The sequence below is a fragment of the Rhinoderma darwinii genome, chromosome 7 (assembly GCF_050947455.1).
Source record: "Rhinoderma darwinii isolate aRhiDar2 chromosome 7, aRhiDar2.hap1, whole genome shotgun sequence".
Taxonomy (NCBI): Eukaryota; Metazoa; Chordata; class Amphibia; order Anura; family Rhinodermatidae; genus Rhinoderma; species Rhinoderma darwinii.
Window position 1 is genome coordinate 134,816,261 of NC_134693.1, and position 26,566 is coordinate 134,842,826.

General features: G+C 43.7%; 1 protein-coding gene and 1 long non-coding RNA gene across 4 annotated transcripts in view; one reads left to right on the plus strand and one right to left on the minus strand.

The window, feature by feature from the left end:
• Positions 1 to 26,566, plus strand: part of LOC142656824 (uncharacterized) — a 53,858-nt gene that overhangs the window by 8,812 nt on the left and 18,480 nt on the right. The window lies entirely within an intron of this gene.
• The window catches only part of CELSR3 (cadherin EGF LAG seven-pass G-type receptor 3), a 105,779-nt gene continuing 89,942 nt past the window's right edge, over positions 10,730 to 26,566 (minus strand). For 2 of the 3 annotated variants that reach the window (XM_075831746.1, XM_075831745.1), the window contains 8 exons: positions 26,380 to 26,506; positions 25,384 to 25,503; positions 25,123 to 25,259; positions 18,962 to 19,062; positions 18,025 to 18,198; positions 17,430 to 17,624; positions 15,817 to 16,936; positions 10,730 to 14,735 (listed from right to left, as the gene is read on the minus strand). In XM_075831746.1, coding sequence (XP_075687861.1) covers positions 14,708 to 14,735; positions 15,817 to 16,936; positions 17,430 to 17,624; positions 18,025 to 18,198; positions 18,962 to 19,062; positions 25,123 to 25,259; positions 25,384 to 25,503; positions 26,380 to 26,506 — 2,002 coding nt within the window. In that variant the 3' untranslated portion in view covers positions 10,730 to 14,707. Of the gene's footprint in view, positions 14,736 to 15,816; positions 16,937 to 17,429; positions 17,625 to 18,024; positions 18,199 to 18,961; positions 19,063 to 25,122; positions 25,260 to 25,383; positions 25,504 to 26,379; positions 26,507 to 26,566 lie in introns of those variants that run through there. The other variant, XM_075831747.1, reaches the window with a different exon arrangement.

The window sequence follows — 26,566 nt, forward strand, 5'->3', positions numbered from 1 at the left end:
TACAGTCCACACCTGCGGAGTAAGGAGCAGGCTCTGCCCGTGAGCCCGCCTCGTGCTCCCCCCCCCTCCCCCCTTGGCAGCTGTGATGCCATTACATCACATGTCGCCAAGGGGTTAAAGGTGTAAGAAAACCCATTGTTACATACTCTATTAGGGTATTCTGAATTAATAAAAGAGGGTCTCCAATTCACATCTACAAAGAGCATATCTCTCTGGAGGACCCACCACATCCATGCAGGGCCGGCCTTAGGTCAGACGGCACCCCGTGCGAAATTATCTTTCGGTGCCCCACTCCCCTTCATTAAACAAAAAATGCCCCATAAAGTATAATGCCCCTTTTAATACAGTATAATAATATTTTATATATTACAACCCCTTCAAGGACACAGTATTTTGACCTCTAATTGTGCACACAATATTATGCCCCATGTAGTACCCCTACACAGTTTAATGTCCGCCTAGTGGCCCCCACACAGTATAGTGTCCCCAGTAGATTCCCCCACCTTTTCCTTGTAGATCGTGCCCCCAAACAAAAATTGTACTCGCTTAGGCCCCGTTCCCACGACGAACTGAGCTGCTCCACAACGGGATCCTTGCGTGACCTTGTAGTCTAGTACAGAGTTTACCAACGTTTTCGGACTCGAGGCAGCACTGGAAAAATAAAATTTCCTCAGGGCCCCTACCAAAAATTGTTTCAAGAAAGACCGAAAACGGCTAAAAACAAGCACTACACTCGTAGGGTATGTTCACACAGCGTTTTTTGTAAGGCAAAAAAAATTCCTTCAGGAATTGACGGCGTTGTTTTTTTTGCGTTTTTTTCTTCAGCCGTTGAAGCAAATGCAAAAGGCGCAGACAAAAAAGCTCTGAACGGGCGCCGCAGGTATTTTCTGGCTCCCGTTAATTTCAATTGGAGGTAAGAGGTGGAAACCACTTGAAGACCATCAGCCCCCCACTCACAGTAAAATGACCATCAGCCCCACACTCACAGTAAAATGACCATCAGCCCCCCACTCAGTAAAATGACCATCAGCCCACCACTCACAGTAAAATGACCATCAGCCCCCCACTCAGTAAAATAACCATCAGCCCCCCACTCACAGATTCCCCCTGTAGATAGTGCCACACAGCGCCCTGGTGGGGAGTGCCACACAGCCCACAGCCCCCTTGTAGGTAGTGCCACACAGCCCACGGCCCCCTTGTAGGTAGTGCCACACAGCCCAGGGGTTGGATCCGGCCGGTGCGCCCCATGCTGCCCTGGCGAAGCACATGATGCTCGTCATTCGGCACTTTAGTGATGATGCAGTTTGCGCGATGACGTCATAGCGCCGCTCGTTGTTCCGCTGGAGGAGGACTGGTGTCGCTGGAGGATGACGCGGCAACGGGACAGGTAAGAATATGTTATTTTTCCTTTTATTGTGGGCCTTAACTATAGGGGGCAATAACTACAGGAGAGCACTATATAGGGGCAATAATTACAGGAGAGCACTATATGGGGGCAATAACTACAGGAGAGCACTATATGGGGGCAATAACTACAGGAGAGCACTATATGGGGGCAATAACTACAGGAGAGCACTATATGGGGGCAATAACTACAGGAGAGCACTATATGGGGGCAATAACTACAGGAGAGCACTATATGGGGGCAATAACTACAGGAGAGCACTATATGGGGGCAATAACTACAGGAGAGCACTATAAGGGGACTAACTACAGGAGAGCACTATATGGGGGCGGCAATAACTACAGGAGAGCACTATATGGGGGCAATAACTACAGGAGAGCACTATATGGGGGCAATAACTACAGGAGAGCACTATATGGGGGCAATAACTACAGGAAAGCACTATATGGGGGCAATAACTACAGGAGAGCACTATAAAGGGACAATAACTACAGGAGAGCACTATATGGGGGCAATAACTACAGGAGAGCACTATAAGGGGAAAATAACTACAGGGGAGAACTATATAGGGGGCACGAAATACAGGGGAGGACTATATAGGGGACAATAACTACAGGGAAGCGCTATATAGGGGACAATAACTACAGGAGAGCACTATATAGGGGACACCAACTACAGGGGAGGACAAGTGGGCACTAACTACAGGGAACGCTACTTTCTACAGGGGGCTATATGAGAGACGCTATAGGGGTTTTTATACTGGGCAGCTATCGGGCAGACCAGCGTTCTTAGAACGCTCGTTGCCGATAATTGCCCTGTGTAAACAAGGCAGCGATCAGCAGATGAACGAACAAAATGCTCCATCATCTGCCGGTCGTATAGTCTTAAAAAGTTAAATCTTCTCGTTGTCGGCAGCACATCTTCTTGTGTAAACAGGGAGACGCACTGACTGCGTGATCGTAATGGATGGGGAAGATTGTTCGGAGTAACGACCGCTCGTCCCCATCCATAGCTCCATGTGACAGGAGCAAACTAGCGCCTATCAATGATGTATCGTTGATCGACGCTAGCTGCATCGGTTGAATATCGGCAGGTGTAAAAGGCCCTGTGTGTGGTGCATTACTTTACAGTGTTTGACACAATTTTATACAGGAGCACAGTGTATAGTACTATTATATTCAGGAGTGCAGTGTATAGTATTATTATATTCAGGAGCACAGTGTATAGTACTATTATATTCAGGAACACAGTGTATAGTACTATTATATTCAGGAGCACAGTGTATAGTACTATTATATTCAGGAGTACAGTGTATAGTACTATTATATGCAGGAGCACAGTGTATAGTACTATTATATTCAGGAGTGCAGTGTATAGTACTATTATATGCAGGAGCACAGTGTATAGTACTATTATATTCAGGGGCACAGTGTATAGTACTATTATATTCAGGAGTGCAGTGTATAGTACTATTATATTCAGGAGTGCAGTGTATAGTACTATTATATGCAGGAGCACAGTGTATAGTACTATTATATTTAGGAATACATTGAATAGTACTATTATATTCAGGAGTGCAGTGTATAGTACTATTATATTCAGGAGTACAGTGTATAGTACTATTATATTCAGGAGTACAGTGTATAGTACTATTATATTCAGGAGTGCAGTGTATAGTACTATTATGTTCAGGAGTACAGTGTATAGTACTATTATATTCAGGAGTACAGTGTATAGTACTATTATATTCAGGAGTGCAGTGTATAGTACTATTATATTCAGGAGTGCAGTGTATAGTACTATTATATTCAGGAGCGCAGTGTATAGTACTATTATATTCAGGAGCGCAGTGTATAGTACTATTATATTCAGGAGAGCAGTGCATAGTACTATTATATTCAGGGGCACAGTGTATAGTACTATTATATTCAGGAGCACAGTGTATAGTACTATTATATTCAGGAGCACAGTGTATAGTACTATTATATACAGGAGAACAGTGCATAGTACTATTATATTCAGGAGCACAGTGTATAGTACTATTATATTCAGGAGCACAGTGTATAGTACTATTATATTCAGGAGCACAGTGTATAGTACTATTATATACAGGAGAACAGTGCATAGTACTATTATATTCAGGAGTACAGTGTATAGTACTATTATATTCAGGAGTACAGTGTATAGTACTATTATATTCAGGGGCACAGTGTATAGTACTATTATATTCAGGAGCACAGTGTATAGTACTATTATATTCAGGAGCACAGTGTATAGTACTATTATATTCAGGAGCGCAGTGTATAGTACTATTATATACAGGAGAACAGTGCATAGTACTATTATATTCAGGAGCGCAGTGTATAGTACTATTATATTCAGGAGCACAGTGTATAGTACTATTATATTCAGGAGCGCAGTGTATAGTACTATTATATACAGGAGAACAGTGCATAGTACTATTATATTCAGGAGCGCAGTGTATAGTACTATTATATTCAGGAGCACAGTGTATAGTACTATTATATTCAGGAGCGCAGTGTATAGTACTATTATATTCAGGAGCACAGTGTATAGTACTATTATATTCAGGAGCGCAGTGTATAGTACTATTATATACAGGAGAACAGTGCATAGTACTATTATATTCAGGAGTACAGTGTATAGTACTATTATATTCAGGAGCGCAGTGCATAGTACTATTATATTCAGGAGCACAGTGCATAGTACTATTATATTCAGGTGCACAGTGTATAGTATTATTATATTCAGGAGCACAGTGTATAGTACTATTATATTCAGGAGCACAGTGCATAGTACTATTATATTCAGGAGCACAGTGTATAGTACTATTATATTCAGGAGTACAGTGTATAGTACTATTATATTCAGGAGCGCAGTGTATAGTACTATTATATTCAGGAGCACAGTGTATAGTACTATTATATTCAACAGCGCAGTGTATAGTACTATTATATTCAGGAGCGCAGTGTATAGTACTATTATATTCAGGAGCGCAGTGTATAGTATTATATTCAGGAGCACAGTGTATAGTACTATTATATTCAGGAGCACAGTGTATAGTACTATTATATACAGGAGCACAGTGTATAGTACTATTATATTCAGGAGTACAGTGTATAGTACTATTATATTCAGGAGTACAGTGTATAGTACTATTATATTCAGGCGTGCAGTGTATAGTTTTATTATATTCAGGAGTACAGTGTATAGTACTATTATATTCAGGAGTACAGTGTATAGTACTATTATATTCAGGCGTGCAGTGTATAGTTTTATTATATTCAGGAGCGCAGTGCATAGTACTATTATATTCAGGAGCACAGTGTATAGTACGATTATATTCAGGGGCGCAGTGTATAAGGAGCACAGTGTATAGTACGATTATATTCAGGAGCACAGTGTATAGTACGATTATATTCAGGAGCGCAGTGCATAGTACTATTATATTCAGGAGCACAGTGCATAGTACTATTATATTCAGGAGCACAGTGCATAGTACTATTATATTCAGGAGCACAGTGTATAGTACTATTATATTCAGGAGCGCAGTGCATAGTACTATTATATTCAGGAGCATAGTGCATAGTACTTTTATATTCAGGAGCACAGTGTATAGTACTATTATATTCAGGAGCACAGTGCATAGTACTATTATATTCAGGAGCATAGTGTATAGTACTATTATATTCAGGAGTACAGTGTATAATATTATATTCAGGAGCACAGTGTATAGTACTATTATATTCAGGAGCGCAGTGTATAGTACTATTATATTCAGGAGCACAGTGTATAATATTATATTCAGGAGCGCAGTGTATAGTACTATTATATTCAGGAGCGCAGTGTATAATATTATATTCAGGAGCACAGTGTATAGTACTATTATATTCAGGAGCACAGTGTATAGTACTATTATATTCAGGAGTGCAGTGTATAGTACTATTATATTCAGGAGCACAGTGTATAGTACTATTATATTCAGGAGTACAGTGTATAGTACTATTCTATTCAGGAGCGCAGTGTATAGTACTATTCTATTCAGGAGTGCAGTGTATAGTACTATTATATTCAGGAGTACAGTGTATAGTACTATTCTATTTAGGAGCATCGAGTGCTGGAGCATGACAATTTTATCTTTTGTTTATAGGTGCGGAAATGTTGGAAAAGTGAGAAGCTGAAGACATCTGAGCGGCAAACTGCAGTAATGAGTCGTGGCCGGGAGAAGTCATCATAGAGGACCAAAGAAAAGAGAAAAACAACGATTCCAATCTGAGAAGTCGTCACCGGTGAGTTACTAAATGTAAATGTTTGTTCTCCTTGTGACTGATCAGTATTATCGTTCTTTTTTTGTGAAACAACAACTCCCAGCATATCCTTAACATCATTCTGGTCATACTGGGAGCTGTAGTTTTATGCCATACAAACTTATATGACAGGGCTTAAACTGAATTTACAAATTATCTCTGTACTGAGCTGCATTTGTGCTTGTACTGAGCTTAGTTCTGATGCTGTATACATGTACTGAGCTTGGTTCTGGAGTTATATACATCATAACAACCAAGCCCAATACATATAAACACCACCAAAGAGAAGCTCATAACATATATTCAACTCCAAAACCAAGCTCAGTACATATATACAGCACCAAAACCAAGCTCAGTACATATATACAGCACCAGAACAAAGCTCAGTACTGCTATACAGCACCAGAACAAAACTCAGTACATATATGTGCTTGAACCAAGCTCAGTACATATATACAGCACCAGAACAAAGCTCAGTACATATATACAACACCAGAAACAAGCTCAGTACATATATACACCAGTTCCAAGCTCGGTACATATACTCACCAGAACCAGGCTCAGTACATATATACAGCACCAGAAGAGAGCTTAATACATAAATACAATACCAAAACCAAGCTCAGTACATAAATACAGTGTTGAGCTTGGTTTTCGTGCTGTATTTATGTACTGAGCTTGGTTCTGGTGAGTATATATGCATAGAGCTTTGTTCTGATGCTGTATATATGTACTGAGCTTTGTTCTGGTGCCATATATATGTACTGAGCTTTGTTCTGGTGCTGTGTATGTGTATGTATATGTATATATATATATATATATGTGCTGAGCTTGGTTCTAAGTGCTGTGTATTTGTACTGAGCTTTGTTCTGGTGCTGTATTTATGTACTGAGCTTTTGTTGTGGTGCTGTGTATATATGTGCTGAGCTTTGTACTGGTGCTGTATTTATATGCTGAGCTTGGTTCTGGTGAGTATATATTTACTGAGCTTGGTTCTGGTGTTGTACTTATGTGCTTGGTTCTGGTGCTATGTATTGTACTGATCTTGGTTCTGGTGCTGTATATATGTACTGAGCTTTGTTCTGGTGTTTGTATTTATATACTGAGCTTTGTTGGGGTGCTGTGTATATATGTACTCAGCTTGGTTCTGGTGCTGTATTTATATGCTGAGCTTTGTTTTGGTACTGTATATATGTACTGAGCTTGGTGCTGTATTTATATGCTGAGCTTGCTTCTGGTGAGTATATATGTCCTGAGCTTGGTTCTGGTGTTGTATTTATGTGCTTGGTTCTGGTGCTATGTATATATGTACTGATCTTGGTTCTGGTGCTGTATATATGTACTGAGCTTTGTTCTGGTGTTGTATTTATGTACTTGGCTTTGTTCTGGTGCTGTATATATGTACTGAGCTTGCTCCTGGCACTGTATCTGTGCATTAGCCGGGAGAGTCCACAGCCTAACTAAATGGGCTGAGCAGGCTTTAGATATTGAATGTACATAATGGGTGTTTCATTTTAATGAGCGTCGGTAGGTAGGTATATGTACGCTTATGTAATTATATACATAGTGTGGAAATCCACACTAAAACATTCTGGACAGGGAATTTCTTTATTTAAAGTCCACTTTAATATAGGGCGTATTTGGAACATTGTAATTGTTTTATTTTATTATTAGAATAGTTTTTCATGGCGTGATACACCGCAAAACAACGCGACCCCCCCCCCCAACGCATAGATCTTTGTCCGCAAAACAGGGAACATGTTAAAAATTTGAATCCCCCCCCCCCCCCCTTGCTGTAGATAGCACCACTGTAGCTCCCTAAAGGAGCAGAATCCATATATGGACATTGACATTAGGGGCAACTCCTGAAGCGGAATCCCCGTCCACAGCGTTGCCGACGCTGTGACTGGGGATTCCACTCCGGGAGAAGCTCCTGTCATCTGTGTACATTTATGGACAGTGACATCATTGGCTTCTCCTGGAGTGGAATCCCCGGTCACAGAGTCGGCAAAGCTTCAGGAGTTCCACCTGATGTCACTGTCGAAATATGGACAGAGACATAAAACTGAGCGCTCCAGGAGCGGAATCCTCGACCATATGGGGATTCTGCTCCTTCAGGGAGCTACAGTGGCGCTAGTAGATACTCTGCTATAGTGCCGTCGCTACCGCTGTGGCTTCTAGCGGCGCTGCCACCCATGGGGGAGCCCGACGCGGACGCCCTTGTGCCCGGTGTCAACGCTAGCAGCCACTATAGCTGCTACAGCAGTAGCAATGCTACTGAGTGAAGAATCGCCCGGGGCGGAAAGGCGACTGCTGAGTCGCCAGGCCTGGGCGCTTCTGAAACAAGCAGGGGAAGGGAGCCAGAGCAGCGCCCCCTTCCACCTGCTGGAGTGATGCACCCTGTGCAAAGGCACAGGTCGCACACCCCTAAGGCCGGCCCTGCATCCATGCATTACACGGACAGCCATTGATTTCCGTTGAAACAGTGTAATTCTTAATTTCTCCTGTGGTGGCGCTGCAGAGAAATTAAACACTGCTGCCACGTTTCCCACATATTACAGCTCATAGACTTCTATCAAAAAGGGGTTTCCCAAGTAGACAGCCCCTTTGAAGAGCATTTCATCCTAGCCATAAAAAAATTATTAGGCTGCCATGACACAGCTTTCCCGTATTCATGATTATATATATGGAAATGCTGGTGGTTTTTCTGCTCTATAGACATCTGTTAATAATTCCTGGAGTCCTCTGTCCACACGTAAATCCATAGCACGGGGCAGCAACATAAACATTTCAGGTCCACTGCACCTACAGACACAAATTCTTCATGCAAGCTGCAAATTAAAGTAGGGCAAATAGTTGTGAAAAATCCTGTATTTACACTGTCGATCTTGTATAATGTCCTCTTTGGAGAATATAATCTTGTCCCTTATGGAATTGCATGTTTTTCCATGATTTCTGGGGCTTTTAATTGGAGAAAGATGGGGCTGTAACACGTAACACAGGACTGCAGCATTAGACTACAAACAGGGTTAGTTTGTAGTCTGTAACCTTGGAAACACACAGGTTGGCAGAGGAGCTGTATACATTGTTTACAGAGTAAAGTTGCTTCATTTTTATTTTAGCTGCAATAGAGTAGAAAAAAATAATTGTAAAGGTAAACTCACCCTGTAAAATGATAAAGTTCTGGCTGCCTCCAGCAACCACTAGGTGGAGCTAGACAGTTTTATTATTGAGGGAGAGTTCACCCCAATGGCAGCAGCAGGCATTTAATTTTTTGTAATAAAGAAATAAAGGTAAAATAGGACCAAAAGCCTCTATGGTAGTGGCCTCCAACCTGTGGCTGTTGTAAAATGACAACTCTCAGAATGATGGGAGTTGTAAGGTTTCGTTGTAACATCTAGAAGACTTTGACCAGACACCGACAAACTCATTTTACAATATTTTTATTGTCAAATCTGGAGCTTTACTTTTACAATTTTACAAGAAACAAATGAAATAACTTTTTTTTGTTTCATTCTTCGACCAACAAATGAAAACCAAAAACAAAATTTCATACAAAAGAAAATCTGTCCCATAATCGTCTGCAGTTATTTATATTAATGCAGCATCGTCTAGGTGTTTGTGGCTTTTTTCTTCAATTAAAAATGTGGAAATAAATCCCTATGACAAAAAAAAATAATATATTTTTAATTGTTGCTCTGCGTGTGTAACTGGAAGGCCGGTTTCCCACGGGTCGGATACGCTGCGTAAAAAATGTGCAGCGTAAGTGACCTGGAACCTGCAGCACCTTCCGTCCGAAAAATCGCACCACCTGGCGGTGCGGTTTTTCGGACTGAATTTCTGTTGAAACGTCATCCCAGGAGGGCGTTCTGGATAAGTATGATTATATTTGTTTAATGTACCATTAATCATAAAGTACAGAGGAACCATATTGGGCCTCAGAAAAACGTGCTGCCTCCCTACCTGATAACCACACTGCAATGTTGCCGTGTATCAATATGAACCACCAGCCCTTCTGTTTTCCTTCGACTGACACCACAGCAGGGTGGAGATTGCCTGTGGTCACCCAATGCTGTTGGCAACAGTTGCTAGGCAACAAACCTTATTGAGGCACTGCCTAGCAAGTTTGGTGTTTGAAAAAAATCTGATTCAAAAGGAAATTCTCCCAACTCCCTAACAAATAATTACAATGATAAATTTTCTGGAGTTTCCCTTTAAAAAGAAAGTGTGCGTGCGCGCGTGTGTTTTACATATAAAGTTTGAAAAATAAATTTAAAACTAATGAAAGTGAATACTGCCGTTTTCAGAAATCTACTCTCTCTTTCCTCTGCATAAGACAATTAAAAGGAAAATAAATGTAAAAAAAAATTGCTGAAAAAAATAAAAAACACCCAAATTTCATATTTTCCATTACAATCTTATTTGTTTAAAAAACTAATAAAAAAAAAAAGATTTTGGAGTCTTTTTTTTTTGGGGGGGGGGATAATAACCATCATAAATATTTATCAAAAAACACAAAAACAAAAATTTGCTTACAAATGAGTCACGTAAGTAAAATAAATAGGCCGTAGTATAAATATGCGTAACAAATAGAATTTTGAGATTCAATCTTTATATACATTTCTGAAAAAATAAACACGTTTGTTCATTTTTCTGTTTAAACAACAGATAACAAAGAGCCAAGAACAAAAACACGCCAAGACCACACGCACACGTAGATGTATGCCGCTATACACACACGTATATGTCGGCATACGGCACCGGTTTCTGGGTTGCATGAATACTTTTATTTATACGTTGGATTACTTTTTCTGTCCTTTTTTTTTTACATAATGTCCATCTGCAGGATTCACAGCGCTGGAGCTCCGCGGCACAGAATATTACCATATTTTTTTCAGCCATTGCAACATTGATACATGCAGACATTGTGCCAAAAGTGATTGAGAGAGATCGGAACGCTTAATTCCTTATTACTTCATTAATGTTTTTGGTTTATTAAAGTGCACCTCCACTGTGTTCCCAGGTCGGGGTTTGTAGTGTCTTCCAAAAATGTCTATGTATGTGGAAACTGTCAGCAAGCAGTCTAGCTGTTGTAGATAGCTGCTGAACAGCAATTCTATAGAATGTTTATATATTTGACCAGGTGGCCTGGAAATCCACATATCTGGACAGAGCTAGGCCAGATAGGTGGATCTGAGCATGATTTGGGTAAAGCTTGTCTGGGTCCCGATTAAGGCCCCATGCGCACGACCGTGCCTGTAATCGCGGTCTGTGGTTAACGGCACGGGCGGCCGTGGACAGTCATCCGCATTTGTGGGCCGTGCTCTTATTATGGGAGCATGGTCCGTAAAATCAAAAAATAGGACATGTCCTATTTTTTACGGATGCTTTCTACGCCCGGACACCTTCCCGTAAATATATGGGAAGGTGTCCGTGGGCCATAGAAGTGGATGGAACCGTATTTTGATCCGCAATTGCAGACCAAAATTACGGTTGTGTGCATGGTGCCTAAGAATGTCAACATTTTGGAACGTTTGGGTTGAAACATCACACAAAAAAAAAAATATATCAGTGCATCACCGTTTGTTATTGTAAGGGTAAGGTCACATGGGGCGGCCGAGACACCATTTTTCAAATTTATATTTATTTTTTTTTACATAACCAATTTATTTCTAATATCCCCCTACCATGTACCTGGTCCGGAAAAAAAAAATACAACCAAACAAACAAATTTCCTCTTCCTTTTCCCTCCCTCTTTCTTTCCCTTTTAATTCCTTTTACTTCCAAATTCCTACCAGTTTTTCCAAATACTTTTCCCGTGATCTATTTCTTCCTTATTTTTACATCATGTCCTTTCATATTCTTTTATTCTGTTTACCATCCATATAATGAGGAGGATTCTCGCAGCTTGGCCGGAAAAATTACTTTTTAAAATTAAAATTTTAGATTCTGCTTATTAATTAATTCAAATTTAAAGAGACGCTAGTTATATTTTTAAATATGTAATGGCATGGGTCTTGTTATTTCATAACTCACTGCATTTCATACTGCTGTTTACCGGCAAAATCATGCGGCCAATAAAGAGGATGTCGCAGAATTAGAAAAACATGGCTTCTTTCTCCATGAAATAGCGCCATACCTGCCCATGGGTTGTGTCCGGTATTGCAGCTCTGCTCTAGTGAAGTGAATGGGACTGAGCTGCAATACCACACACAACCTGTGGACTGGTGTGGCACTGTTTTTGCAAGAAAGAAGCCGAACAGTATGTTGTTGCATTTTTGCGTCTGCCTCTCAGCCATGTCTCGGGCCCCCCCCCCCCCCTTTGTTTGGCCTTACCATAAATATATTTTTTATAAATGATTGGAAATGCTGTTTAACTGTCAATCAAAACCACAACTTCGCCTCTTCTGACTGCAACTGCATTACATTGATAAAGGGAGGTGATCATTTGCACTGAGGGGTTTTTCCTCAAGTTTAGAATAAAAGACACAAGGGATTGATGAAATACGGCTAATTGGTCAGAATCAAGCGCTGATAGGTGCTTCAGATTTTGCTGTAACTTCCTGCTGGGAGAGTGGGAGAGAGAGCTTTGTTATTCACAGTCTGGACACAGAGCTGTATACATGGCTGCTGCAAAGATAACATACTGTGATATACTGTAAAATAAATAACAGCAAAAACATTGGGGTACATTTATCTATAGTGTCAGAACAACGAAGGAAAAACAAGACGTTAAATTTAGCACAAATTGCGGCAAATGTATCAAAATGGCCCAGGATACATTATATATTTGCTACTACTGAAGTAATACTAAACACACCCCTACCCCACCTACGTATGTCCCCCAAGTAGAAAAAAATATATAGCACAAGTCGATTATATATTTGGCACAACCAAGAATAAATATGGTGCATGTCATTTGCGCCATTTTTTCTAACAACCATATTTAGCGTTGTTTATTTGATAAATGTGTCCCGATGTTTTTCTGTTAATGAATCCCGTACGCATTCCAAGCATGGGCTTTGACTTTCGTGACCGTTTTTGTGTTTTAACCCCTTTGTGACTGGATGTGAGACCATGTGGGTGTAACCGGCTCATCCTGCTATATTGAGAGGCCATTGGAGGTTATATTACGTACAGTCGTGCTTGCATACTATAGTCACAGGCAATCGACCAGGAGAATTCAGCAGGAAGCAGAGGAGACATGGCTACACCTGCGCATCGTTGGACATTCTATAAAAGTAGCTCTGTTTATATCGCTCTTTAAAGGAAGAGCAAATGGAGTGTAATATTTGGACAATTAAACACTTCTTAAAGCTCCAATTAAGGTTTGTTTCAAGTAACCCTGCCTCCGACTCCCATCTGTTAACATGTTACCTACACAGACTACAGCCAATCTGCGAATGTTGCCAAGAAATTCAGAAGTAACATCATATAATAATATCATCAAAGAGGTATGAGGCACAGAGTGTCTCCAATGAATTAGGAAGCCTTACACCTCGGGGTCCTCACTGGCACCCAGGACCGAATTGTGCGGACCGCTAGAGCAGAACAGGGAATTTTGTAATGACTCAAGAGTAAGGTCTTGCAAATTTACCCATGACCTATAGGCGATGCACTACAGATATTGACAAATCAGTACCAAATATTGAGGAGGCTTCCGTTTATACCTATTTTTCGGAAAATATAGATTTTTGGACCCCATTCTACGCAGCAGGGTCATGTCCTTAAAGGATATGTCCACCTTTCAACAGCACTGGTTGTCCAGTATTAGAAAAAAAACCCACATGGCTTTCTTCCAAAAACATCACCACACCTGTGATCAGGTTGTGTGTGGAACTGCAACTTAGGCCACATTCACTTCAATGGCGCTGAGTTACAATACCAAACACAACCCAGTGTGGCACTGTTTTTGGAAGAGCAGCCATGATTTTCCAATTCTGGACAACCCCTTTAACTGCTTATATATAGATATAATCTGCATAAAAAGGTCAGCATTTATCTTGTACTAATTCCCAGTCGCAGCCTGCAAATCACCAGGAGCAAGCTCTGTGCAGACACTAAACCAAGCAGGGGATGCGGCAAGATTCCAGCTCTGAAGCCGACAGAATTGTGAATGCAGCTCTGGAGTATAAATCAGACTCAGTACAAGATAAGTAATATATTTATAAAATGACTGAACTTTTCATGTAGATTAATGATGGACATGCCCTTTAAATTTCCCAAGGAATGTTGAGACTTGGTGCAGCCCACACAATGGCTGCCTGTAGTCTGTAAAGGCGAGGGGTATACCATACATTTCCCATATGTAAGGAACTCCAGACACCATAACATTTTCATCATAGTTTCTTTTTATACAATCATATTACAATACACACATTTTTCCCCCTCTCACCCTGTGTAGTAAGTTCCTCCTAATCCATCGGATTTTCCACTACGTTTTTCAATATCCAAACGTCGTCCCATTTTTCTCCTATCCCCCTTAAGCAACCCCCAACAAGGACATTGTCTGCATTGGAATGACATCGACAAATTGCTCCCAAAAATAAGGATAAAAATTTTCTGTTTTTTTTTCTTCCTTTTTTTTTAGCTCTGGTTACAAACGTACAAAAATGTATAAAAAAATGTCTGTTCAGTTTATGTGAACCTCTGTCCCCCTGATGACCATCTATTTAAAGGAGTCTCCCGCAGCAAGCGTTTCGGACGATACGTAGATACAGCGTTTGGTTGCGTCAGCGCTCTGACACACTTCCTTCCCGTCGTGGTTGTGCGCACTTGTTGATGGTCGATCTTGGCTTCGGTATTGCAGTTGGTAAATGGTTACCTGAGATTTCTGACCTCCTTCTGCTCAGTCACGTCTCAGGCCAGCGGGCGGGTGGACTACAGACCTCTGCTAGCAAATATGTAACCAGGTGCTTGCATACACAGCTGCCCATAGTATCTTCCTCTTCTTCTGCTCCCGTTGGGGTTTTTTTCAGGAATGACCATCATTTCTCACTAACCTGAAAAAAAAAACATATATAAGACTAGTTTATATCCGTCCTCCATTGTCCTCTTTACAGCCTTAACGCGAAAGGTTTTTTTTCCGGTTTGAAGTAAAAAAAAAAAACACAAAAAAACTTAATCATTGTATAATGAAAAGTTCTGCAATTTTTTCAAATACTTCCTGTAAAAATTCCTCACCATTTTCAAGATCTGTGCTTGCGGTCAGTGAAAAGAAGCATTCATGTTTTACACCCAGAGACTCAAACCCCTCCAATAACGCCAGGGGCATGGCTCATCACAACAGAAAGTTCTGATATACTGTAAGGAGCTGTGCACCTGTGTCAGTTGGACATAATCAGAAACAATTACTGCTACAGTGGAAAACAAAAATGGCAATCTCTCTAAAAAAAACACAAAACACAAAACATCTTAAAAGGGTTCTCCGCATTGTACAATCCCTACTTGTTAGAAGGGTTTCTTCACCATAAGCTGATCCCAAAGTGTCATCCTACTGGGACCACCAGCTGTGATCTGTGAGAAAACCTGGCAGTATGTGTTCCATTTCCCTGCAGTGCCACCACAGGGGAGATTAAGCATTACACAGTGTACATTCATATCAATGTGTTGTCTGTGTAATACAGGACCGGTCCACCAGAGAGAGAGGCGCTCTATGTAACCACTTCCCACTCTAGCCAAGAGATGAGGGTCCTGAACAAAGGACCCCCTTCTATTAACTCAGAATTTTCTAATGGGGTGTATGAAAATGGGTTTTCTAAACCAGACAACCCCTTCAAATCTATCGGATATATCGACAGGCAGAGTCTCATCCCCTGATTCCAAGAACAATGCAATTCTACTTGCATTTGCAATTAGTGAGCAGGTCTATCTCCATTGCTAAGGAGAGCGCTGGCTGTTTTCACAAAAAAATTTTGGGGGTGTTCAGCCTTTCCCTAGAGTCAACACATGGATTATGTAGGTAGTCCTCTGTATAGCCGATTCTGTTTGTCAAATTTGAAAAAAAATTCCACTTATACATAAAATGTTTTCAATAAAATGTCAGATTTTCTACCCTTAAATATCTTCTGGGCTTTGACTTACTCAGAATCTGCAGACATCTCGGATATGCTGTGTGATGTAGCAGAATGTGGTGTAGAAGAACACAGCAGAGATGGGGTTGAGGAGTTTTGCACTGAAGGGCTCACTGTTTGCTGGGCTGAATTATTGGATGAAAGGACGGATGTATTAAATGACGCGAGGATCGATGATAGAATATCTAGCTGTTCGGTGGACGGATGTCGACTGGGAACGGTGTCTAGATTTTCTCTGGAAGGTTGTCTTCTAGAGAGAGGTTCAAGGTTGTCCCTAGATGGAAGCCTTTTTGAAAGAGTCTCCAAATTTTCTCTAGATGGTTGCCTTCTAGAAAGAGGTTCTAAGTTATCTGTACATGAATGTGTACTAGGCACTGTGTCCAGGTGGTCTCTGGAATTAGACCTTCTTGATAAAAAGTCCAATTGTTCCCTCGACAGTTGCCTAGTAGATGCTAGCTGCTCTCTGGAAGGATGTCTTCTCAGCTGAAGGTCTAGCTGTTCCTTAGAAGGATGTCTGTTTAATATAGAGTCCATTCTCTCCCTAGATACTTGCCTGCTCGGCAAAGTGTTTACCCATTCTCGAGACCGCTCTCTTACCGGCCCCGGGTCAAGTTGCTCTCTTGACCCATATCGGTTATGAATCTCTTCTAGGTGCTCCTTAGATGCATGCCTTCTAGGTATATTATCCTTCCTATCACTTCTCATGTCGGACTGGTCTAAATGTTCTCTAGAACCGTGTCGGCTTGATATGCTTTCTAAATGTTCTCTTGATCCATGTCGACTGGAAATACTATCCAGATGTTCTCTTGAGCCATGACGGCTGGGGATGGTATCAAGTTCTTCTCGAGATCCATGTCTACTGGGTACGGCTTCCAGAAGCTCCCGGGAATTATTCCTACTCAGTTGCTCTCGGGACATCTGCTTTCTCATCAGCATGTCAAGCTGCTCTCGAGAAGAGTATCTGCTGGTCGGCTGAGAGAGACTGCCAGCTCCAGAATACATTCTGCCATACGAGGCTGCCGGTACCGCTCTGTGACCCAACGTGGAGGTCTTATACCACGATAATTCATTTGTCATCCTACCCATGGATGGCAAACCTTGTGGATACTGAAGTCGATTCTTCAAGATTCCTGAGTGGGAAAAAAATACAACATAAGTATCTATTAGGAAATATTTTTGGAAAATCTATTTTGGAATTCTTAAAGGTCTAGTCTGTCCTATAACTCGGTGCACCTGGTGAAAATGATAACCATATTTGTTTTTGCCAAATTTACATGTCATCTTTAGTTAGTATGATGTAGGTCAATGGGTGCAACCTCTTAATGGGGTTTTCCCAACTGCACAGCCCCTTCTTAGAGTAAAGCCGTCCCCTATCCTCTAATTTAACTCATGGTGATCTATTAGTGCTGGGGGCAGCTCCGTGCGGCCACTCCTTTCCCCTATAGCCATTCATTTACATGGTCACGCCGAGTACGCCAGCAGGGGAACCCCTGTAAAGAGGACATATGGAAAGGGGTACTCCAGATAGGACAACCCCTTTAAAAAGCAATACTACACAAAACATTCATACACATTTAATGCATTTGTGAAAGTCCGGTTTGTGTATGACCCTAGTCCAGTTACCTTTTCTCTGTCTATGGGAATGTGTGAGGGAATTTTCATCCCCACTGGTCAGGTCCGGTTGGTTATTGTTAGCTGCGTCTTTGTTGAGATCGAGACCAAGTTTCCTTTCAGACCCCCATTTCTGCAATGAGTTTGGCGGCCCTTCTGTTTCCCCCAGGGCCGGCCAATAGGACATCAAGTCATTGCCATCCATATCTGTAAGGAAAGAGAGGTGTCTACTCATTATTAAGCGTTGTAATGTCACTGAATATACTAAGTGTTCCATATAGACGGAACTTTAGGGCTTCGATGGGGTTATAGCCTTGCACTGAAACCCCTTTTGCACTGCTCAGAGATTTCGGTCACATTCACACTGCCATTGAAATCTCTGACCAGTGCCAAAGTGGTTTGAGTTCTGTGTAGAGCCTTTGACTCATGAAATTAGAGGTCAAGATCATCGACTCCAGAAATGTGATCTTCTCACATGTATCAATGACATTTTAGAAGATCGTTGGGACTGGAGTTCCCCTTTAAGAAAGGGATGCATGTGGCTGCACATGGGAGAGCATTATATAATATGAAAATTTAGAGAAGATATATTGAACTCAGCCGTCACCTTTAGGACTGTGATTCGCTGGGTTGGTCAGGAGTCTCTCACTGTGGGCTGCCCGTTTAAACTGACGTGGGAACCTGCTACGAGGGCGGACATTTTCTTCACTCTCCGATGAAGGTATAGACAGGCTGTGCTCTTCATCCAAAGAAAGGTCACTGTCCGAATCAGAATCTTGTCCTAGTGAGATTACATTGGCTATATTATTTGGGAGGCTAAACTACAGGGTATGTGTCACCAGGTAGGCCCTGTAATGTTAGGGTATCTATAAAATAGATGCCCCTAATATGAATGGGTGTGCCTAGTGACACATATCCTTTAATAAATCCAAGTGATGGTCAATGTAGATTAATCCGATCAGCTTAACCTGGCAGGTGTGAGGAAATGTGCCCCTTAAAGGGGTTTCCAGGATTAGAAAACCAATGCTGCATTCTTCCAAAAACTGTGCCGCACCGGTCAACGGGTTGTGTGTGGTATAGCAGCTTAGCTCCCTTGACTTCAATGGATCTGCAATATCAGACACAACCAATGGACAGGTGTAGCGCTGTTTTTGAAAAAAAGCAGCCATGTTTTTCTAACTTTGGACAACCGACCTTCAAAGCCTTTTTACATGGGCCAATAATCGAGCAAATGACCAATCATACGGACACTCGTTCCTGATCATTGCCCTGTGTAAACAGGGCAATGATCAGCCGATGAACGAGAAAACGCTTGTTCATCAGTTGATCTGTTCATTTATGCAGCCAATAAAATGGTCGCTAGTCGGCAGCGATCAATCGTCCCCATACATTACCAATCATTGCTCTCGTGAAAGCAGCAAACGATCGCCGATCGACAAGCTATCTCGTCGATCGGCGCTCATTTTCACGGTCATTATTGGGCCATGTAAAAGGACCCCTACTTTACAAAGCATTCTAGTTCTATTTAGGGAGAGTCTTCTTACCTCCTCCAACATCTCGATGAAACATTGCCATGTCTAGGTCAGTAGGACCGGAGTGATGACTCTGATCTTTGGCGGATCCCTGGCGAGCTGCAATGTTTTCCCTGCAGAAAAGTCAGCAAGATAAAAATAAATAATAATATAACATCTGTAAAGGATCTGCCAGGCACTGCTTCAGGGTTAACTCCCAGAATTAATCAGTCAACACCTGAGTGTACATCCCTGAGACAGACACCAGCTTCCTCCACTCAGGCTGGCAGGCTTAGGAGTGGGAGAGCCTATCGCAACCTGGCCAGACTCAGCTAGCTCCCGCCCTCGGTCTATTTAAGCCTGCTCTTCCTGTCCATCTGTGCTTGTGAATTCTTTCCTTGAGGTTTCCTGGCCCAGCTACAGCTCCTGCTACTTTTTGATCCTGCTCCATACAGACCCTGGCTTACCGACTACTCTTCTGCTTTTCGCTTTGTACCTCGCACTCTCCTGGCTTGACTCGGCTCGTTCACTACTCTGTTGCTCACGGTGTTTCCGCGAGCAACTGCCCATTTCCCTTGCTTGTGTTCCCTTGTTTGTTTGTCGTGTTTGTCATGCACTTACTGAGCGCAGGGACCGCCGCCCAGTTGTACCCCGTCGTCTAGGGCGGGTCGTTGCAAGTAGGCAGGGACAGAGTGGCGGGTAGATTAGGGCTCACTTGTCCGTTTCCCTACCCCCCCCCACCATTACAAATTCACAAGCCTTATACCTAGTCTACCCTGGTCCCTGACACCATTATGGAACCCCGTGAAACCCTGGCTCAGCAAATGCAGGGTCTCTCCCTACAGGTCCAGGCCCTGGCTCAGAGGGTCAACCAGCCTGATGCTACCTTGGTAGTTCCCCTCACCGCACCCCTTGAACCCCACCTCAAGTTGCCCGACCGGTTCTCAGGTGACCGGAGGGCTTTTCTCTCCTTTCGGGAGAGTTGTAAGCTTTACTTTCGCTTAAAGCCTCACTCCTCAGGTTCTGAGAGCCAGCGGGTGGGTATAATTATGTCCCGGCTCCAGGAAGGGCCCCAAGAGTGGGCCTTCTCCTTGGCTCCTGGCGCCCCTGAACTTTCCTCCGTTGATTGTTTCTTTTCTGCCCTCGGACTTATTTATGACGAGACTGACAGAACTGCCTTTGCCGAGAGTCAGCTGGTGACCTTACGTCAGGGTAAGAGACCTGTTGAGGAGTATTGCTCTGACTTTCGGAAGTGGTGCGTAGCTTCTCGGTGGAATGACCCTGCCTTAAGGTGCCAGTTTAGGTTGGGTCTGTCGAACGCCCTGAAAGACCTGCTAGTTAGCTATCCCTCTTCTGACTCCCTAGACCAGGTTATGGCTTTAGTGGTACGACTTGACCGACGTCTCAGGGAACGACAACGTGAACGTTTATGTGTTTTTTCCTCCGACTCCCCCATGATGCCTCCCGAAGTCCCGTTGCTTCGTTTGTCCCCTAAAGACTCAGAAATACCTATGCAACTCGGGGCCTCCGTGTCCCCTCAACAACGTAGAGAATTCCGCAGGAAGAATGGTCTCTGCTTCTACTGTGGGGATGTCAAGCATCAAGTAAACAACTGTCCCAAGCGTAAGAATGCTGCCAGAGAGCTCCCGCGTCTAAGTGATCATCGGGGAGGTCACTTGGGCGCACAGGTATTTCCCGTAAATATGAAACGTACTAAGATATTGCTTCCCTTTCAGGTCTCGTTTGGTGGTAGGTCTGCTACCGGCAGTGCCTTCGTGGATTCAGGGTCATCTACTAATATCATGTCTGTGGAATTTGCTATGTCTCTTGCTATGCCTCTGATTGATTTGCCTAAACCTGTTCCGGTAGTGGGTATCGACTCCACTCCTCTTGCTAATGGTTATTTTACACAGCATACCCCTGTTTTTGAACTCCTTGTTGGCTCCATGCATTTGGAGCAGTGCTCTGTACTATTGATGCAGGGATTATCGTACGATTTGGTTCTAGGTCTTCCCTGGTTGCAGTTGCATAATCCCACGTTTGACTGGAATACTGGGGAGCTAACCAAATGGGGTAATGAATGTTGTACGTCATGTTTTTCTGTTAATTCTATTTCTCCCCCTAAGGAGGTGAATACGCTACCCGAGTTTGTTCAGGACTTCGCTGATGTTTTCTCTAAAGAGGCCTCCGAAGTATTACCGCCTCATAGAGAATACGATTGCGCTATCGAATTGGTACCAGGAGCTAAGCTTCCTAAGGGTAGAATATTTAACCTTTCCTGTCCCGAACGTGAAGCCATGAGGGAGTATATCCAGGAATCCCTGGCCAAGGGTTACATTCGTCCCTCTTCTTCTCCGGTAGGTGCTGGCTTCTTCTTCGTAGGGAAGAAGGATGGGGGTCTTAGGCCATGCATTGACTACCGTGGCCTGAATAAGGTCACGGTAAGGAACCAGTATCCCCTTCCTTTGATTCCTGATCTCTTTAATCAGGTTCAGGGGGCCCAATGGTTCTCTAAATTGGATCTACGGGGGGCGTATAACCTTATTCGCATCAAAGAGGGGGATGAGTGGAAGACTGCGTTTAACACGCCCGAAGGCCATTTCGAATACCTCGTCATGCCCTTTGGGTTGTGCAATGCCCCTGCGGTCTTCCAGAACTTCATAAATGAGATTTTGAGAAATTACCTGGGGATATTTCTTGTAGTGTACCTTGATGACATATTGGTGTTTTCCAGGGACTGGTCCTCCCACATAGAGCATGTCAGGAAAGTGCTCCAGGTCCTTCGAGAAAACAAACTGTTTGCCAAAATCGAAAAATGTGTATTTGGGGTACAGGAGATACCATTTTTAGGTCAAATCCTCACTCCTCATGAATTCCGCATGGACCCTGCCAAGGTTCAGGCTGTGGCTGAATGGGTCCAACCTGCCTCCCTGAAAGCGCTACAGTGTTTTTTGGGGTTCGCTAACTATTACAGGAGATTTATTGCTAACTTCTCGGTCGTCGCTAAGCCTCTTACGGACCTCACTCGCAAGGGTGCTGATGTCCTCCATTGGCCCCCTGAGGCCGTCCAGGCTTTTGAGACCCTCAAGAAGTGCTTTATCTCGGCCCCCGTGCTGGTTCAGCCCAACCAAAGGGAGCCATTTATTGTGGAGGTTGACGCGTCCGAGGTGGGAGTGGGGGCCGTCTTGTCCCAGGGTACCAGCTCCCTCACCCATCTCCGCCCCTGTGCTTACTTTTCTAGGAAGTTTTCGCCCACGGAGTGTAACTATGATATTGGCAACCGCGAACTTTTAGCCATTAAATGGGCATTTGAAGAGTGGCGCCACTTCCTGGAGGGGGCTAGGCACCAGGTAACGGTCCTTACCGACCACAAGAATCTGGTTTTCCTAGAATCTGCCCGGAGGCTAAACCCGAGACAAGCTCGATGGGCGTTGTTTTTTACCAGATTCAATTTTTTGGTTACCTATAGGGCCGGGTCTAAAAATATTAAGGCGGATGCACTGTCGCGTAGCTTCATGGCCAGCCCTCCTTCGGAGGAAGATCCTGTTTGTATTTTGCCTCCAGGTATAGTCATTTCCTCTATCGAGTCCGATTTAGTCTCTGAAATTGCTGCTGATCAAGGTTCAGCTCCTGGGAACCTTCCTGAGAACAAGCTGTTTGTTCCCCTGCAATTCCGGCTAAGGGTACTTAGGGAAAATCACGACTCCGCACTATCTGGCCATCCAGGCATCCTGGGTACCAAACACCTCATTACCAGAAATTATTGGTGGCCTGGTTTGCCTAAAGACGTTAAGGCCTACGTCGCCGCCTGTGAGGTTTGTGCCAGGTCCAAGACTCCCAGGTCCCGACCAGCGGGCTTACTGCGTTCGTTGCCCATTCCCCAGAGACCTTGGACACATATCTCCATGGATTTTATCACCGATTTGCCTCCATCCCAAGGCAAGTCGGTGGTGTGGGTGGTGGTAGACCGCTTCAGTAAAATGTGCCACTTTGTGCCCCTCAAGAAACTACCCAACGCCAAGACGTTGGCTACCTTGTTTATCAAACACATCCTGCGTCTCCATGGGGTCCCCGTCAATATTGTTTCTGACAGAGGGGTACAATTTGTTTCATTGTTTTGGAGAGCCTTCTGTAATAAGTTGGGGATTGATCTGTCCTTCTCCTCTGCCTTCCATCCTGAAACCAATGGCCAAACGGAGAGGACTAATCAGTCTCTAGAACAATACTTAAGATGTTTTGTCTCTGACTGTCAATTTGATTGGGTTTCTTTCATTCCCCTCGCCGAATTTTCCCTTAATAACCGGGTCAGTAACTCGTCAGGGGTCTCTCCCTTTTTCTGTAATTTTGGGTTTAATCCACGGTTCTCCTCCGTTTCACCTGGTTGTTCCAACAATCCCGAGGTGGAGGTCGTTCATCGGGATCTGTGCACAGTCTGGGCCCAGGTTCAGAAGAACCTAGAGGCGTCCCAGAGCATACAGAAGGCTCAGGCCGATAGAAGACGTTCTGCTAACCCCCTGTTTGTGCTCGGGGATCTGGTGTGGTTGTCATCCAGGAACTTGCGTCTCAAGGTTCCGTCCAAAAAGTTTGCTCCCCGGTTTATTGGGCCGTATAAGGTCATTGAGGTCCTCAGTCCTGTCTCTTTCCGGCTGGAGTTACCCCCGTCTTTTCGTATACACAACGTGTTTCATGCCTCCCTCCTGAAACGCTGCTCCCCGTCCTTGGCCCCCTCGAGGAAACCTCCTGTTCCCGTCCTCACCCCTGAGGGGGTGGAATTTGAGGTGGCCAGGATCGTGGACAGCAAGATGGTCCAAGGCTCCCTCCAGTACCTGGTCCATTGGAGAGGATACGGGCCCGAGGAGAGGACTTGGGTACCCGCCCGGGATGTTCACGCTGGGGTATTGGTCAGGAGGTTCCACCTGCGTTTCCCCAGTAAGCCAGGTCCACTTAGAAAGGGTCCGGTGGCCCCTCATAAAAGGGGGGGTACTGTAAAGGATCTGCCAGGCACTGCTTCAGGGTTAACTCCCAGAATTAATCAGTCAACACCTGAGTGTACATCCCTGAGACAGACACCAGCTTCCTCCACTCAGGCTGGCAGGCTTAGGAGTGGGAGAGCCTATCGCAACCTGGCCAGACTCAGCTAGCTCCCGCCCTCGGTCTATTTAAGCCTGCTCTTCCTGTCCATCTGTGCTTGTGAATTCTTTCCTTGAGGTTTCCTGGCCCAGCTACAGCTCCTGCTACTTTTTGATCCTGCTCCATACAGACCCTGGCTTACCGACTACTCTTCTGCTTTTCGCTTTGTACCTCGCACTCTCCTGGCTTGACTCGGCTCGTTCACTACTCTGTTGCTCACGGTGTTTCCGCGAGCAACTGCCCATTTCCCTTGCTTGTGTTCCCTTGTTTGTTTGTCGTGTTTGTCATGCACTTACTGAGCGCAGGGACCGCCGCCCAGTTGTACCCCGTCGTCTAGGGCGGGTCGTTGCAAGTAGGCAGGGACAGAGTGGCGGGTAGATTAGGGCTCACTTGTCCGTTTCCCTACCCCCCCCCACCATTACAACATCAGGCGTTTTCCGCTTTGGACAATCCCTTTTTGTTAGAACGGTCCCCGGAAGATAAGCTGATCATAATGGTGTCCTACTGCTGAGACCCCCAGCGATCAGCATCACCTTGGGAACATGGCAGTAAGTATTCAATTTCCCTGCAGCGTCCCCACAGGAGAAATCAAGTATTACACAGTTTTCTTTAAAATCAATGGACTGTTCATGTAATACACAGACATGCTAGGTCCTCTTTGTAGCTCTGCCCTGGCTAATAGATAGAGGTCCTGAACAGAGAACACCCCTTTAACTCAGAATTCCCTAATACGGTATTTAGAAATGGGTTTTCTAAATCAGACAATCCCTTTAATATGTTCCTAAAAAGTACCCATTTCAAATTTTACAGAATCCAATGCATTAAAGAGGTAGAGAGAAGCCTGGTTAAAGTACTAACAATCCTCTTTTCCTTGACAGACCTGAATCAAACCGGTTGCTAGGTTGTAAAGCCCATGGTTGTTAGGATGAGTCATTCATAGCAACCAGTCTGTTTTAAATGACAGCAGAGAACAGGAAAAGCAGCTTGGTAGTAGTCACACCGTGTCCCATGCGTCCCACGCTGCACTATCAATCAGATTTTTGGAGTGAACTGAACTGGTCTACCTCAGATAGGCTCTGTGACTGGAGTGAGTCCGTGCGGTGCGGACACTGCTGACGGAGGAGACTGTGGACGCTCCTAATGTGATCCTGATCAGACCGCTCTCCTCAAATAAGGCCGTGTTATTGTAAGCATTGGGACCCTGGATGTAAAGCGGGAAAACAAAAATAATTATTGGTTCAAGGACCATTTGAGCTGCATCAGATTCATATATAACACAATGGTTACTACTAATACCAGCATGCAAAAACAAAACCGTGTATTACCCCCATCGGAGCCTGTCTGGACGATTCCTCTACCTGGCCCTTCTTGCCAAGACATACGATTTTCCAACCCTCTTGGACCTCTTCGTTGAATACGCAAAAAAGAACCAGCACCGCCAAACCCTGTGGGATCATTAGACATTGCTTAGGGGATTCATACATTATACAAGTCACAATTAGAAGCTTCGTGAAGCAAGAGGCATGTAGGAGCGGAGCGATAGAATATGGGATACGATGGTGATCAGGGCATCTGAATGACAGGCAGGGATGCAGTAATGGTACACGGGGGCGCAAATATGTTAGGGACCGGGATAACTTGGGTATTGTAATGACATGTGGAGGCTTATGGACTATAGGAAGGATATGTAAGGAAACAAAGATGGCGCATGGAGTCCTAGTAATGGTATACAGATGCAAAGTGATGACATAGGGACATAGTAATAACATGTAGAAGCACAGACATGGTACGCGGGATTAGTAATGATGTAGGGGTAAAGTATGGGAAATTAAGGGGTAATGGAATTGATATGATCAGAATGGCGAGTAGTTGGTATACTACTACGGGGACATGTTAAACATTAAAGAGGGGTTCCATCTTCAAATATACTATAGCTAGAACCTCTGATCTCAATACAGACCCCTCGTATCATAGCCATGCACTTACTGTGTCAGATCCTCCCGAATATAAATACAGACCCCCAGACGTGATCATCAGAGGTCCCAGATATGCATCAGTAGAAGGAGCTTTATTATTTTAAAGGGACAGTGCAATAACTTGCAACAGATGGAATATCACTCCTCTAAATACCAGGCCAGGAATACAGCGAGCGCACAAACCCCAACTACAGAACAGTCTTCCCTCACATTATAGTATCCGCTGTCCGCATTTTATTGCCCTGTCTATTATATAAGGCAGCGCTGAGATGAGACGTGCGCGATCAGATACAGATCTACCCTGGAAATGAATTATTCGTGTTGAGCCGTAGGAAATGATTTTACCTGCAGACTGCAGAGGAGAACATAGAGGTAGTGAAAGGCCAGAACGCTGTTATTTACAGCCAGCAGACCGAATAGCCAGGCAGTGCTGATAAACAGGAGAAGAATGAAGGAGCTTCGTATAGTCATGCTACAGGGAGATAGGAAGAAGCAGCAGAGAGCGCAGACATGGAGATTACACAAGGAAAGA